This window comes from Corvus hawaiiensis, chromosome 11, assembly GCF_020740725.1.
Source record: "Corvus hawaiiensis isolate bCorHaw1 chromosome 11, bCorHaw1.pri.cur, whole genome shotgun sequence".
Taxonomy (NCBI): domain Eukaryota; kingdom Metazoa; phylum Chordata; class Aves; order Passeriformes; family Corvidae; genus Corvus; species Corvus hawaiiensis.
The window spans coordinates 10,139,599-10,155,906 of NC_063223.1; the positions used below are offsets into that span (position 1 = coordinate 10,139,599).

General features: G+C 42.6%; 1 protein-coding gene across 31 annotated transcripts in view; it reads left to right on the forward strand.

Annotated features, from left to right (window-relative positions):
* CADPS (calcium dependent secretion activator) overlaps positions 1-16,308 on the forward strand; it is a 210,941-nt gene that overhangs the window by 128,462 nt on the left and 66,171 nt on the right. For 9 of the 31 annotated variants that reach the window (XM_048315787.1, XM_048315790.1, XM_048315795.1 and 6 more), the window contains 7 exons: positions 686-873; positions 1,934-2,089; positions 10,869-10,970; positions 11,800-11,863; positions 12,613-12,736; positions 15,120-15,188; positions 16,045-16,062. In XM_048315787.1, coding sequence (XP_048171744.1) covers positions 686-873; positions 1,934-2,089; positions 10,869-10,970; positions 11,800-11,863; positions 12,613-12,736; positions 15,120-15,188; positions 16,045-16,062 — 721 coding nt within the window. The remainder of the gene's footprint in view (positions 1-685; positions 874-1,933; positions 2,090-10,868; positions 10,971-11,799; positions 11,864-12,612; positions 12,737-15,119; positions 15,189-16,044; positions 16,063-16,308) is intronic. The other 22 variants (XM_048315813.1, XM_048315814.1, XM_048315809.1 and 19 more) reach the window with 7 other exon arrangements.

Here is a 16,308-nt window from a genome sequence, read left to right on the forward strand (position 1 = left end):
GCACCACAAGCCTTGTGTCGCCAGTCCCACCAGGACTGATACAAAGAAATGGTCTGAGGTTCCTGGATGTGTAAAGGAACCCTGCTCTTGAGCAGACCTCCCCTTGTTTCGGTGCCAAGGGGCTGGGCCATGTCAGAGTGTGTCGCCAGGGGCACGCAATAAGGACAATAGGAAATGTCCCTTTCTGATACTGCAGAATTGCATTTCTCCATCTGCAGGACATTCCTACCTGCCAGATGCAAGAGAAGTCATTTTTCAGTGTAATCATCTTTCCCCCAGATCAATCTTTCTGCTTCTGGCCAAATGTACAATCCCATCCCCAGAATGAGACTACTGTTTCACACTGTTTAGACGTGCTGTGTCATCTCTTAAAGGTGTCTTTTTTTTCCTTTGGTCTTTTTTGCTAGGTGCTGACATGAACTGGCCTAACTTTTCAGCATTTTAAATAACATTTCCCTTTAATTGTAGCATAATATGTTTTTGTTAATGGTTGCACTGAGTATATGCTGTGTTTGAGTGATGATGTACAGACTGTATTGTTTGAGTGACCTCTCTCCTTTTTCCTTAATGTAGCCTTAGGTTTGTATTTCTCTTATTAGAACAGTTGATCACTACACCTCCAAATCTGATAGCCTTTGTATTTAATAACTTATATTTAAAATCAAGTCTCTTTATTTCTAAACAGGGCTGGTTTAGTCCTGGCCAGGTCTTTGTGCTAGATGAGTATTGTGCACGTAATGGAGTGAGAGGCTGTCACAGACATCTCTGCTACCTCAGAGATTTGCTAGAGCGCGCAGAAAACGGAGCTATGATTGACCCCACCTTACTTCACTACAGCTTTGCCTTTTGTGCATCACATGTTCATGGCAACAGGTAAGGAATTCTTCTTGGCTAGCAGCGCCCTGCCAACAAGGGATGACTTTGTCAAATATAGGTTTCCTTGGATAATGCACAACAGTCCCCAATTTGTTTTCGCAGTGGATGTTTGGCAGCAGCATTTCTAGTGGCATAGTCAATTTGTTTGTTTGTTTCATTGCTTGTTTAATGTAAGCAGTAAAAATGCACATAGAGGATCCAGAAATGAAGGTTTTTAACTTACTTGCCCAGGCACCTGCTAAGATGCAGTTCTGAACAAGATAAGGTTGCAGTCCCTGTGTCTGTCACAGGTTGAATAAATAGAAGTAAATTATACACTGTGCTGATTTAATTGCTGTGCAAGAGGATCTGACAAGTTGTAGCAGTGAAATTTTCAGCAGTATCAAACTTCAGTGCTCAGAAGGGCTTTAAGCCCTTGGGCACCCATGTCTCATTTAAAGTCCACGTGACATCAGTTCAGAAATTGCTTAGATGTAACAGAAAATTATATCTTGCTCTGTTATAAAGCAATTTAAGTTTCAGAAGAAGGCAGTTCCTTTCTCTCAAATGTGACAAACCTTTGATGGGAGGAACTGGAGCTGTGCTTTTCCCCCCCTCTCTGTTTATGTTGTTGCCAGCTGTAGCATCTATTGCAGCTTCTTTTTCTGCTTTTTTTGTTAATTTATATTGTATACTTTGAGATATTTTGTATCCTACATATGCTGCTGAAGAAAGGAATGTTATAAAATAATTAGGTGTTTTCATATACCCTCTGGTAAATATCAACCTGAATTATGACATGCATTGCCCAGGTTTCACATTTCAAGGCTGCCACTTGGTTTTGCAGTTATTTTCATACATCTTGTCGTGGAAACCAAGTTTTGCTGCCTTAGTTTCTTTTTTAGTTCTGACTTTCCGTTGCTCATTCATTCTTTCTTTGCCAATTGTTATATGATTTCAGTTGTTTCCTTTCAGCTTAAGTTCCTTTTGTTTTATTTTGAGGTTTTTCATGCTTTCTTCTTGTTTCTTTCACTTTTGCTGCCGGCCTTGCCCCTCGCATTTCAATCACTCCCCCAAGCCAACTCATGGCAGAATTACTTGGTGGGTCACAGCCAAGTGCAGACGGTGAGGGGGGAAAAGCCTCTGCCACTGAAACGGAGACAAAAAAGGACTCCAAAAAGGAGTCCAAAAAAAAGAAAGAGCCCAAAACCCAGCCGAATCCAGAGCCAAAAAGGTAAGCGAAAGTGTGCAGTGCACAGGAGTGTGTTACTGAGGGTGCCTCAGTCACTGAGCACACTGGGCAGTTGCATCCCCACGGCTCAGGGAGACCTGACTCTGGCATTCGGGTCATGTGCTCTCCTGGGAGCTGGATGGCATTTGGGCACCCAAGTCCCGTAGGGAATCAGAGACTTAGGTTTTTAGGTGTGTGTTTAGAAGATGGCTCACATGGTGTTTAGGGGATGGGACCAGGCAGTGAAAGTGGCTGCCCCATTGCCTTTTGTCCTAGGGAGGACTCATCTCAGCAGACAGCTGGTGTGGGAAGAGGACCTGGCTCAAAGCCCGTCTGGCCCATAACAGAGAGGAGGTGGGATGCTCATCACAGCTACCCCATGTACCTCTGTACATAGTCCAGCACAGCCAGGGCTGAAGCCTCCTCTTCATCAGGGTTGGCGGCAGGAGCTATCTGATGGTATGGGCCAAGGTGACAACCTTCCATTCCCTCTCCACAGGGCTGGAGATTGTGGGCTCAGAAATATGTCATGCTTTCAAACCAGTCCCATGCTATACAGCTGTCCAGGGCTGTGTGTGGCTGCTGTGCTGTGCCGGGAGCTGCTGGGCACTACCAGAGGGGCAGTTTGGCCACAGACAGGCTATTTCAGTCACTCATTTAAAATATTCCAAGAAAGGAATGAGGTGTTTTGCTATGACTTAGCTGTCTTTAGCTGACAGTTGACTTCACATCCAAAAGCTGAAGGTTCATGTTCCTTCTTGGTCTGTGCCATCTCTCTGTTGCCTGGGGATTGCGGGAGGCTCTGTGTGGGAGCTGCAAGGCTGCAGCATTGCGTGTTCCCACCAAGGGCAGGCTCTGGTTAACACCCAAAAGTTTGTTATGGAGTCCAAGGGGTGCAGTATCTGGCTTTTGCTACCAGAAGGTCACAAAAAGGGACCACGGTGGGTCTCAAAGAAAAACGTGACTTCATATCTTTCATTCCTACTCTAAGCAATATGAATATCTGAGTGGAAGAGTCAGGATTTCTTTTCAGAAAGCTGTTAAGGCCACATGCATCGTGCATGTGCGAGCTGGCTGGCAGAGACCGATTGAAAGACAGTATTTACCCATGCAGTTGCAACGTGTGTAAAGCTTGCTTTAGCTCTGTCCCTCCCTCCCACCTGCTGTGTCCATACATTGCTCGTTGCCTTATGACTGGCCCTGCTCTCCCCAGGAAACTTACAGCTCTTGGCTGAGCTGAAACTTTCCATGTAAAATTTGTCAAGGTGGCACACCTGCCCCAGGACCCGGCACAGCATTCAACAGAACATCTGTGGAGCAGCCATGCATTGCATTGCTGTTGGGATGCACAGTGGTCTGGGAAAGACTGTGTTACAAGGCGTTTTTATTTTTGACAAAGGCTTCTTTTTCCATTGAATGTGGAGAAGTGTTGATTTTCTTCACAGAAAAGAGTTCCTTCACTTTTAGACAGTAAAAACCCCTGAACGGATGGTTTCACTTTCCCCAGGATGAGGTTGGCTGTCAGACAGAATATGCCACCCAGTAATGAAGGTCGAGCAGTGAGGTAATTTCATGTGGCTATCAGTCTCCTGTATTAGCAGCAGACAGTGATGGAGCTGAGGTGGGCTGTCTGTTTGTATCGTGTTTGCATAAGGTCAGGCAGTGAGACAACAGTCGCTTGCAGTCAGCGGGAAGTGCAGGCAGGCTGCAGTGCGGATGCTGAGGACACCCTGAAGGTCAAGGCTGACAGGATGACAGGCGTCAGCGTGGGGATGATGCCTCCTCGCCTGTCCAGCTCCTGCCTCGGCAGCACGGCCGCACCGCAGCCAGGACGGGAGCAGGAAGGCTGCTGGTGGAAATGCATCTCTAGCTTGGAGCTGACCCTGCGGCCGCAGCAGGTGAAATGGTCAGAATGGGATTTTGTGGACAGTTTGGAGCCCTGTTGCCTTACATGTCAGAGTTTGGTCTCCCCCTCCTTTGGGCTCATGTATCTTATTCAGACCCCTGACATGATCTCTCCATACCAAGGCTGTAAATCACTGCTATTTGCATGACAGTCACCTTAATTTTTCTCTTAATTTCATCTTTTTCACAAGTAGAAATGGAGTTTAATGTAAATTACTTGCCCCAAGTTTCACCTCCTGAGACACCTGACTATGCAAATTCAGGGTGTGAGGAAAACAGGGACCAGCAAGAGCAATGTCCACTTGGTTTACTGTCTTCAGGTACTTGCTCTTCACTGAGACCAAGGAACTCAATGCTTTTTAATTGTTGTGGTCACTCATTAGCTAGTAATGGAGTTTGGTCCACTTGGTATCACAGGATGCCTTTTGTAAAGACATATCATTATGAAAAAATGTGACTTCTGATGTATTTACATAGGTGACAGGTAATAAAGACACGGAATTATCCAGACATCCAGCAATACATGTTGTATGTTTATTGATGTCTCTTTGCTTTTGGTACCACCACTATGTTGCTTTTCTTTGTCAATAGTTCTCCAGACAACTAGAAAAGGCAAGAGCAGGAATGGTTTTGAAAAGACACTGTGATTTGGGATAAACTTCTGAAAGGATTTACATGGGCACCAAGGTCTTTCCCTGTCTTCTCTCTCCAGGTTTTCGCTGTCCTCATGTCAGAGGGCTGTGACAGTATTGCCAGTGTTGTTTGACACACAAAGAAGTGATGTATTAGAGGAGCCTCACTGCTTCCCTGTCTGCACATGGGAGAGGCATTGTGGAACAGAAAGTTGAGCTGCGCTTTTCTAGGTCCAAAGTTAGTGCCTAAATCTTGAGCAGTGGTTCCTGACCCTTGCAAAAAAGTGGCTTTCAGGAATGGCCTTGGTTTCACTTGTGCATTTTTTTTGATTTAGGCATAGAATAGAGCATTATTTTTAAACTTTAAAGTTAGCACCATGAAAAACTCTTTTTGTGCTTGTTAATCCCAAACTTTTAAAAATCAGACTTAAATATTGATCGTTTGCATGCTAAATATTAGCAGACCGAGCTTATCAAAATCAGGATGCTGGACTGAATTCCCTCCAGTCTAATAACAACCAAACACCACAATATTATGCAAGTTGTTCAATGATGATTTACCTAGGATCCAAGCAGCTACAAGTCTCTCTGTTAATTAACTGGGTATATTAGTGACTTCCCTTTCTTCTGTAAACTGGCCTCAAACTTGTTTTCAAGAAGAAACTGTTTCCTTAGCTAATGTTACCATTAGCTTTCATTACTGTTTTTACTACTGTAACCCAGCAGAAATAATGCTATTGTCATAAACCTTCAGGAAATGAAAACTCTACATGACATACCTGCAATTTTTTCCATTATACTGTCATTACATATCTGGTCTGTTTCATATAAAGATTTCCACACAGCTAGTTGAAACAAAAGAAATACAGGATTATTTTGGTCCCTTAAGTAGTAAATACATAAATACTTTATCATGATATCTTCGTGTACTTCCTTAGAGCTTTGTGTTGAGTTTCCACATCTCATTCAGATGCCCTGCCCTGGCTGCAGTAAGGCAGGTTCAATCTGGCAGGGTGTAACCCTGTGGTGAGGTGCCGTCTCCGTGTCCCATCCAGCTCCACAATCAGCCTGTGGTGACACAGCAGGTGCTCCCACTGTCTGTCGGATGGGATGCGCTGCCTGTGCTGAAGGGCTGGCTTGCCAGCCACCAGCAGGTCACCAGCTCAGTGTGAGAGGCTGACGTGATTCATCACAATGGGTGTAGGATGGCAGGGCTCAGAAACCATCCGGTGCCGGCACAGTGCATCAGGGGTGCGGATCGCACATGAGAATCAATGAGCCGTGACTTGGCTTGGTGCTGCAGTGTGGAGGAGAGCCCAAGTGAAAGGAAGGCAAGAACTGGGAGATTAAATGGTTCCCATGCTTGGCAGTACCTCATGGGTGGCTGGGGCAGTGCCCAAGAGCGCTGGGGTGAACAAAGGGCTTCTCACCAACATTTCCCACACGGTGTGAGTCCCCAAAAGAAAGTGGAGTAGGGGGAAAATTGGTGTTTGCTGAATAGGCTTTTTTCCTAGGGTTCTAGGCAGGTGGACTCCTTCAGGTCTGGTCTGCTGGGGGAGATGTGAGAGGCAGCCGTGATCCTGCCCACATCTCCAGAGCCTGTCCCCATGCAACCGGTGGGACTGCACGCCGGCAATTCTTCCTGCCTGGGATCCTGTGAAAGCCTCTCCTGACACATGCCGTCCAAGGCACTAATCATCGATGTTTACTGTATAGCTCATATGTGCTGCACCTGGCAACCAGCAAGGGAGCTGAAGGCAGCACGTGTTTTATATTTGAGTTGTTACTTAAAAAATCAAATTATTTGCATCAGTTTTTGACATTGTTTTTTTCCCTCGGCTCTGCATGCCAGGGCTCACAGTGCATGCAAAGATCTGCTTGCTATGTGTAAGCAATATTTTCCCCAGGAAAAAAAAAAGTGTAGACAAGTTAAACATAAAAGGTGTAAAAGATGGTATGTCTTTTCATTTAGAAGCCGACATGGTATTTCATGGAGGCTTATGTCAAAGAGATTAATGCGCTCGAGCTTTACTGTGTATTTATAATTGCATACAAATGCATGCTATTGCTTCATATATTAATCTTTGTTAAAAAAATCATTTTGATATATTTGTTTTAGCAGCATAACTAGCCCTGGGGCACTGGGTATAATTAGAAAAGGGCATGGGGGGGGGCGGGACTTGTAGAATAAAGCAGTGGCCTTAGGATCACAGGTCCTAATTATAATTTATAATTAACCCCAGGATTTGCACAAACCATCTAAGCTATACAAGGAATATCATTTTTGCTGTTTAAATTGCAACCCTTTTTTTTTAATTTCACCACCTGCTTTGTTGATGATGTTGTTTTTGGGCTTAAAACTTAAAAACATGGGGGGATTAGGAAAGTGGCATTTAAAACTTTTCCTATGAAATATTTACAGTGGGAATTTACTAGTTTAGAGCCAACACAGTGAATCTGCAGCAGAAGGAGTGATCTGAAACATGTTTACTTATAATTAAAAATCTCGTTAGTTATTTTTCTTGCCTTTTTTGCCCTTTTACTTCCCTCTCTGCCCACAACTTCTGCCGTACACCTCAAGTACCCATGAGCAAGAGCTAGAGAACTGGATGGAATTGTGTCTCCACACAGATGGAGACATTAATGTTGTTTGTCCAACTGAATTCTTAGACCCAAACCCATTTTGTCCCTCATGCATTTGTATATACTATGTACATCCAAGACTTATTTTTCACCCTTTTGCTCTCCTCTTACTTCTCATCACTGCTTCAGTGCAATAGTGATATGGTTGTGGATTGTGTGTGAGAACATCAGTTCCTGCAGCTGCAAGAGATGCTGCTTGCTGGAGGAGTTGGTGCTTCTGTCCATGAGATCAAATAGCTAATATCAAAGTTGAGCTGGAGACCTTTGCTGAAAACAAAATTACCAGTAAGCATCAGAATGAGCTCTGCAGCTTGAGCTTCTCCTGGGGATTTTTTTCAGCCCCATCAGCCATGTACTGAAATTTTCTAGAGCACAGAAGTGAATCTTAAATTACAGTGATGCTAAGCTGTATAGCCTTTGTGTTCTTGCAAAAAGGAAAAGAAATATGTTCCCTCAGAAGGATTATATTTTCGAAGTATATTTGACTTGAATATTTAATTAGGTTTCAAAATTATCGAGCTAATAATTTAAGTGGAAGGCTTTGGGTAGTGTTTTTCCAGTTCTATCTATATCCTGCATTTGTCACTAATTAATGAGTTTCTAATGCTTCAGCTTCTGGGAAGATGAGCAACATAGATTAACATAACTAGTAAATCCAAAGATGTGCAACTGGGTTATAGTATTTGAAATTTGACAGAAACATTGGAAGTATTATTATTTGTGACATGGCTCAAGATGGGGGATTGTGAGGAAAGCAAAGATGACAGAACTGGTGCTAACCACTGTGACAACAACTTGAAAAGCAGCCGACATGACATCTTTCCTATCGTGCTGACGAAAATGTCAACTTTGTGAAGGACAGTGAGAAAATGGTTTGCCGAAAATTTGAAAGGTAGATTCAAGAGATGCTCATCATGTCAGATGCAATATAGTCCACAGCTGGGTGAGAAAGGGAGTCCTTGCTGTGGTGATGGCTCTCGCTTGGCAGGCCCTTCCAGACATCCACACTGCTCCAAAAATGGCTACAGCTGACCTGTAGATTGTCTCAAGTTTGCATGAGACATGAGAGTGACTTGTGCTTCCACCCAGCATGGAGGGACTGGTGGCTGGAGCCACTGGATTTGTGTCCTCCTGGCTCACTAAGAAAGAGAAAGACCAAAGGATTAAGCTTCCACTGTGTGTGTGTGACTCAGGGGTTTAGTTGGCATCCCTTCAGGTGTTGTGACTTGGTCAAAAGCCACATTGGCCAGAGGTTTTCCCTCCAGAGCTCACCATTTGTCTTTGTGTGGGTCAGTGATGCTTCCAGAGCTGCCACTGCCCTGCCAGGACACAACTGATACTGTCAAGTCAGCCTGTGCTGGGTGCCCACCAGAAGTTGTTACATGGTGAGTGCTTTGAGTACAGCAAGAAGCTGAGATTCATGTGAGAGGGCTGCAACCCAGCCCAAGCTGTCAGATCCTGCCATTAAATCTCACCAGTTGAGGTTATTGACCCAGAAAAGGGTAACACAATTTTCAGACCATTTCCAATCCCTCAGCAAATCACTACTAGGGCAGGCAGCCTTTCCTCCCTTGTTTTGTCAGTGCTGACACAATTAACCCAGTGACACTCTGAGCTGTTGTGGGTACAGGGGGAGGACTGAATGCCAAAAGTCAAACAAGGGCTTCAACCCTGCACCTTAATGTATGGCATTTATTGTGGTCTGCCTTGAATTATCTCTCTCTGCCTGGGAGCAAACCAGGCACTGTGAGGTGCACAGCATCACAAAAAGCATGGACATCTCTATCTGAATATTAAATATTTTATGGAACTTTGGAATAAATTATATTAAGCATGTTAAGACATTAATTTTTGCTCAAAATCTAATTTGAATTTTTTGTGGCTTGCTCATTTCTTCAAAATAACTAGTACTAATTAGTTACTAATGAGACCAGATCCATACTTCCAAAATTGTTTATGAAATGTGTTCCCCAGCTGAGACATTTTATCCAAGTTTCAGCCTAAATCTTTTTTTCCTATTTTTTTCCTTAATACACAACTCAATTTGGCAAATAATCAAACAAAGATTCTGATTAAATGCTGTTTAACTTTAAATACATGCCCTGGTATTCAAGTCTTTTTCTGTGTCTATGTTTCAAGTTTTATTTAATGTATATTTAGCTTTAAAATTTTGCAGTAAATATCATGTATGGTTTGCAAGTTCTTCTTCCCAAATGTTTCAATGGTTTATTCACCTGTGTTGGAATATCAGAGTTCATATTTATGATATTAAGAGCTTACTAAATGTAGGGTTGAGGAGAAGTTATTGCACAGATTTTATAGATTTTATTTTTTTTATAGATTTTTTTTTTAAAGTTTAGGGCCTTTGATTCTTTAAGAGGAAAATAAAGCCAACCAATTAACCCCTGTCAGGAGGTTCATTAGAAGCTTTGTAATCCCTTGCCAAGTCTTTTGTAAAATCAAATCAGTCTAGTACTGCGGATTTATGCAGCTTAAGATGAGCACTGGAGGAGGCCTTTAAGTAAGAACATTTGTTCAATTTTAAGACGTCTTACATTACCTAAAGAGTGCCTGTGCCAGCAGAGTTGCCCAGGAGTGCACAAATCCTTAGACTTTGCTCTCCAGCAATAGAAAGAGTGCCAATGATTGTGTGCCTGACCAATCCCTTTGGTGGATGGATGGATTAGACTTGCTCTCTTCCTCTTGCCTGGGATGCTGCTGTGTAGTGGATTGTGCCATGTGGGTGTGGGGGAGAAGGAGGGGATTTCTGCTCTCAGCTCTTGGCAGGGTTGGCATCAGCAGAGGTATGGGATGGAAGAGTACAGGGACCACGGCATTATCCAGCCCCACAAAGAGCCTCGGCATGGATTGTCTGCACACTGTGCTCTGTGAAAGATGAGAAATATCCCAAGGCAGCTGGATCTGGGTGTCTCACAACACACTCCTGTGCACTCCTTAAATACAGGAGCATCAAGTAGTCTGAGAAAATTTGTGATAAATTGCATAATGTGTTCATTTTTATAAATTAAAATTAAACGCCCAAAGAGGCATCGCATTTTCAATGCAGAATGCATGTCACTCTTTAGGCACATTTCAGCAGAATATATTGAAGATGGTTCACTTCAAGAAATCTCTATAATGGGGTGATTCAGCAGTTAGAAAGGAGTGCAGAATTTTATATTCTGTTTATATGTATGTCTGTCGTTGATATTCTTTTATACTGTGAATTGTGTTAAATTAGCAGCTGAATTTTTCTGGAGAAATTCAGTCCCTCTTTTGCCAGCAACGGGCTCAATCCTGATGTGAGGCATTGCACTCCCTGCATATACCTGTATTTAGAAGGAAATCTGCTTTTCCCAGCTTCTTTAATAATGAAAGTAAGGGGGTGGGGAGGTGTCCATACATAGATTACCACTGTGAGAGAGGATACCAGTTTATTTGTTTATTTTTGATACCTTGGCAGCAGTGCTGCTGCAGCCACCCCTGTCTCGGCATGGCACATCCTTTGTCCCAGGTCTCACAGTTGGTGAGGTTCCTTTTGGAAAGGGCAGTGTGCTGCATGCTGGGGTGGAGCCCGAGTCATTGTGGCATTTCTCCTGCAGGCCTGACGGGATAGGAACTGTGACCGTGGATGAGAAAGAGCGTTTCGAAGAGATCAAGGAGCGGCTTCGTGTGCTGCTGGAGAATCAGATCACACATTTCAGGTAAAGGCACAGAGCCCAGGGTGAATGCGAGAGGAATGATTCCTCACAGCTCCCTCCTATAAGCAGCAAAGCCAAAAGGCAGGTTTTGAATGCATACAGGAATTTTGCATAAGTGACACAGACCTACACAGGGCAGTGAAGCGTGTTCATAGCTGGTATATGATTTTAAATATATATCCTTTGAAGGATATTTCAAACCATCTTGCTCCCATAGGCATGGTAAAGCTGTGGATTTTTTCTAAACTATAACAACAAAAGATCCCTTACCCTCTTACTTCTCTGTTCCTCTCTGCTCAGTTATTACTCTTTTATCTTCTCCCTAGTATTGACAGGCAGGGCTTTCTGCAAGGATGTCAAAGTATGGAAAAGGTTTGATACCCTCCCAAAAAGAGATGAGTGGCCCCCAGCACACTGGTAAGGTCAGGCAGGTTGTGCACATTCACACACAGATGGGTGATGTGCATTACCTGTACCCTGGTGCATCACCAGGTCTCCAGCTGGAAGTAAATGTCCTTTCCAGAGGAGCTTTTCCCCCCCATTTTTAGAAGAAGATGGTATTATCTTTCTCCAAGGAGACCTAAAAACTCTCCAGGTGACACCCAGATTTAAGAAACTGCTAAAACTATCAGCTTATTACTAACCCATATTTTCTTTTGCTGCCTTAGTGCCTACACCAAACCCTTTCAGAAAGTTACCCTATAGAAAGACTGCTTATTCCAGGCAGAGACTAGAGAATTGCTTGGACATATTTAGGAAAGCATCCTTATCACTCAGGAAAGGCTTGTTCATGTGCACTTGGTCTAATGCTAAGATGATGTGCTTTTTCTAGGTACTGCTTTCCATTTGGCCGTCCAGAGGGTGCACTGAAAGCAACTCTGTCACTGCTGGAAAGGGTAAGCATAGAAATAGTAGAGGGTCATTAGAATGACCTGTATTCATGTATCCTTCCAACTAGAAAAGCCTGAGAAGCTGTTGGCTTTGCATAGGACATGTAATTAATGATAGCTTACACTGAAGTGTGGGGCTTGGGTGGGATTGGTGTCTCCTGCCTCAGCTGAGAGGCAGGTGTGTAGCCTGACCACTAAAGGCAGCACAGCCTGTGTCTGTATTAATAGATAAGAGTGAAGGATCTGCCTTGCAAAGAGCCATACCACAGACTCTTGTCAGCAATGCCTGGCTGCTGCCTGGTGAAATTCCCATCTTGAGGCAGACTTGTTCCCTCTGGATGTATAAAACCTGCTCACCATGACCCTCCCCATCCCCATTCCAGCATTCCTGCTGCTCCAACATCCTTCCTCTGCTAACCTGCAGTATGGCCAAGCCCAGACCCAAACACAAATCAGTCAGTAGAGCCTGGGAAGGGCAGAACATTGCCTGGGATTGGGCAAATTGTGATAGATCTTAATGTCATACCCTAAAACTCATAACAGATTTCAGGACATGCCATAGGGCATAGATACAGAAGGGGAATAATACAGCACAGTCCCACATCTCAGGCTGACCAAGGTGACCTTGTAGTGGATTGTACACATGCCCTGAGAGCCACACAGCACCAGCATAGGAATGGATGTTTGTGCTGGGCTTGGAGAAAAGCAGTTCTGTGTGCCTGATGCCACAACAAATCAGATTTTCTTGTGTCAAGGTTCTGATGAAAGACATAGTTACTCCGGTCCCTCAAGAGGAGGTAAAAACAGTCATCCGTAAATGCTTGGAGCAAGCAGCTCTAGTCAATTATACTCGACTATCAGAGTATGCCAAAATTGAAGGTAAGGCTCTTTCTTTGTGAAATTACAATTTTTCTTATGTTTCTAGGTGGCAACTGTGGCTGGGAGCTCTTTAAAAGAAGCTCATTTGCTATTTATTCTCTTGTAAATAAAACTTGTGATTCAGAATCATTTTTGTGGTGTTGGCTTCAGAAGCAATTAAGAATGGAAGCTATGCAAAACGTTTCTTTTTCTGTAAAAGAGAGAGGAAACAGTTAAAAAGAACTGTGGCTTTTTTTTCTTTGATCATTAGTGCATTTGGCCAGTGGTGTAGTATTCAGACTTGTCGTGGTTTTAAAAAACAAATTGCAAAATACTTGGGATGTCATCTTTGCAGCTGAAGGTATACTGCAGCTAATTGCTTGTGACATTCAGGAGACAAATGAAAAATAAAAAGCTGAAAAACTGTTTAATCTATGTTTAATCATTTGTAGCCAATTTAAAATGTCTTTTTTTCTGGGAGTGTTTCATTGTCTTTGCAGTTTGCATTGCAGTCATTGATCAGTGATCCCATACTTGCATCGGATTTCTTTCTTGTCACTCTAAATCTGGCAAAGCTGATATTATTGACCTTTTAAGTTATGGCAGAATAATAATCAGTGACCAGAGACACATGTAGCCATCAAAAAGACATTTTAAAGTTTGCTGGAGGATATGTGTTACTGAAGCTCTATGATTCAGTCGTTCTTTATATGTTATCAGTTTATGTTGGTACCTTGTTGGCTGCTATTCCCAACTTGAAACTCCCACTCAACTTTTTCCAAGTTCCCAATTACTTAAACCTGTGTGTTCCAGATGAATGGTATGTTCTGCTCTAGACTCTGGGTTTCTGTTGTGTGTGATGTGAAGCTTTCCCACAGCCAAGATTATTGTTGTATCCCTATAGGACAATATTGAGAGGAGAAAAAACAAACAAACTAAAACTCCCTCTGATTTGTTCTTAGTTCTTGTTTACATGAAAAATTGGGTTGTTATTATACGGCAAATTGTCCAGGTTCTGTACATGACATGTCCTCTCTTTTTCCTTTTTTTTTCTGTCTAATGATGCAAATTGTGTACCAGTGGTAATGAATTCATTGTTATGCATCCAGTGAGAAACACTTAAGAATTGGGCACTAAAAGGATGTCTATCAACTCTTGACTTGGTAATGAGTGACAAAAATAGAGAAGGAACAAAGGTTTCATAAGCACTGTATTATCAGACAATTTATCAAAGTACTCAACTTCAGAGGATACTTTAATTGGTGTATTCTGTAAAATGCAATGTTTAAATATACTTGACAAGGATGGAGAAGGACTGAGAATCAAAAACAGCTTTTCTGTTGATGGATGCTTCTACCCTGGCTCCCTTAGGTTCTCTGTATAAGTATCACTAACTCGTTGGTAAGATTTGCTCTCTTCTTTCAGATAAATCTATGCAAAAACAAACTTTATGATCTGTAAGTAAAAATGCATTCATATCCAAAGTAGAACAGTTAGTGTGTACTTTTCCTTTTGTGCCTCAATTCTTCTTGGTTGCGTTAATTATCTGCCCTCTCTTTTTGCACTGTGACTTTTAGGTCTGGGAATACTTTGAAGCAACAAACGTGGTTTTTTTTCCAGCTGCCTTTTCAGAGAAATAGTTCATTCCACACTATCTGCTCTCTTCTGCTTTTCTCTTCCTTTATCTGTGATTGGCCACAGCCACTTTTTGATGCTATTTCTACAAAAGTGGTTGTAACACCAATTTCCAAGCATGCTGGGATTGTTAATTTGAACAACCCAACATCTACCAGCTGCATGCATCAGGTTTTCTCTCATGAGCATAGTCCACTGTATAGTCAAATACTTCCTTAGAAGAGCAAATGACAAGTTTACCTTGGTGAGACGTGTTCCTGTGTGCCAGACATGGCTTTGAAATCTTGCTTTTGAATGACATTTGTATAGCCACATGTTTAAGGCACATTTGTCAGAAACGCCGAACCAAATCAGTGGCAGCAGTGCTTGAGGCTATGCTTATGAAGAAATACCTGTGAAATAGATACTGAAGGCTGAAATCCTTAGTATCTTGGAGCCTTAAACCAATGAAATTTTATTTCCCTCTATTCATGATGTTTTGATCATTATATTCTTGCAAACAGTTTAGAGCAAACCTCTAAAGTCATGGTCACAGCCTCTCTTGTGACTCATGGGCATGCTGAATGGTTAATCCAGTAGATCTCAAATTTTAACCCTCTTCTTTTTTTTTTTTTTTTTTTTTTCCCCTTCCTTCTTTTTATCCTGTGTGTATCCCAAAATACTCTTTGGCTTTCCTTTTAACCTGATATGAAGTTTTCCTCTGACCTATAGCTTATAACCTCTTTACCTCTGACCTAAGCCTCTTGCATGCCCAAATCCTCTTTTATAGGGAAAAAGAGAGAAATGTATGAGCATCCTGTCTTCTGCTTGGCCTCTCAAGTGATGGATTTAACCATTCGTGAGTACCTACCACCCTCCTCTCCATGCTGTCCTCACTCTCTCTGTTCTCATTACCTCAAGAAAGTCCAGATCCAAACCAACTCACTCTCCTTGCTTCAAGTCTTTTAGCATTGGCTTGTCTGTTGCTTCTTGTCTGTGAAACCCAGTGTGAGAAGTCCAGTCACTTTCTATCAGCCTAAACCAGGTTAGACAATTAACCCATCTGTTTGTGACAAACTCAGACCGTCTGTAAGTTTTTTCAGTTCTTCTTTATGTCTGTGACCTGAATGCATTTTTACTTTGCTTCTGTGTAACCCCAATCTTGTCACTGGTACACAATCAAAAGGTAGCAGCTACATCATGGAGAAGTGAGCTAGAGGTCAGATAAAGGACACTTGGAAAAAGCCATCCCTTTGCCTGCATATAAGATCTTTACCCAGTCCTGTGTATAAGATGGTATAAAGCTGTCCTTTCTCTGTATGTCAGATCTTAATGTCTCCTGTCTGTTAGCTCTCAGCGAAAGGATGCACTTTACTTGCTCTCCTCCTCAATTTTTTTACTTACTCCTTTGCACCGAGTTCTGGAGGGGACACCCTGACCCCACTGTCACTTGGAGACCCCCTCTATGTCCTCAGAGCTCTCCCTCTCTGGTTTTCTATTTGTGCAGCATTTTCTCTCACCTCCGTGAAAGGAGCTTCCTTTGGTAACCTCACACTCAGGGGGGGTGGGGGGCGAGATGGGGCAACTTTTCTTCTTTTCAAATGTCATATATCACGCATAACTGGGGGGCTGTGCAGTCCACTTGCTCATTAATCCTGCATATCTGTTCTTGTTTCTCTCTTTTCTCTCCTTGTTGCTTTCTCTCTTTCATATAGAGAATCAAAAGGATGCAGGTGAACAATTGTATATGCATTATAAATTGTTAGGACTGTTGAGTTATATTTATTTTGTTTTCTTTTCATAGCTCCTTAAGATATGTACTCCTTCAGGCTGAAAATGGAGATGCATTGATACTTAAGGAGTTAATTTGTGCTGTCTACATAATCTCCTTTTCCTCCTTCCGTAGAATAGAGCGTAGATTAAAAATACCCTGTAGAGATGTATTGCCTTCTTAGGAGACAGTTGTAGAGAAGAATCTA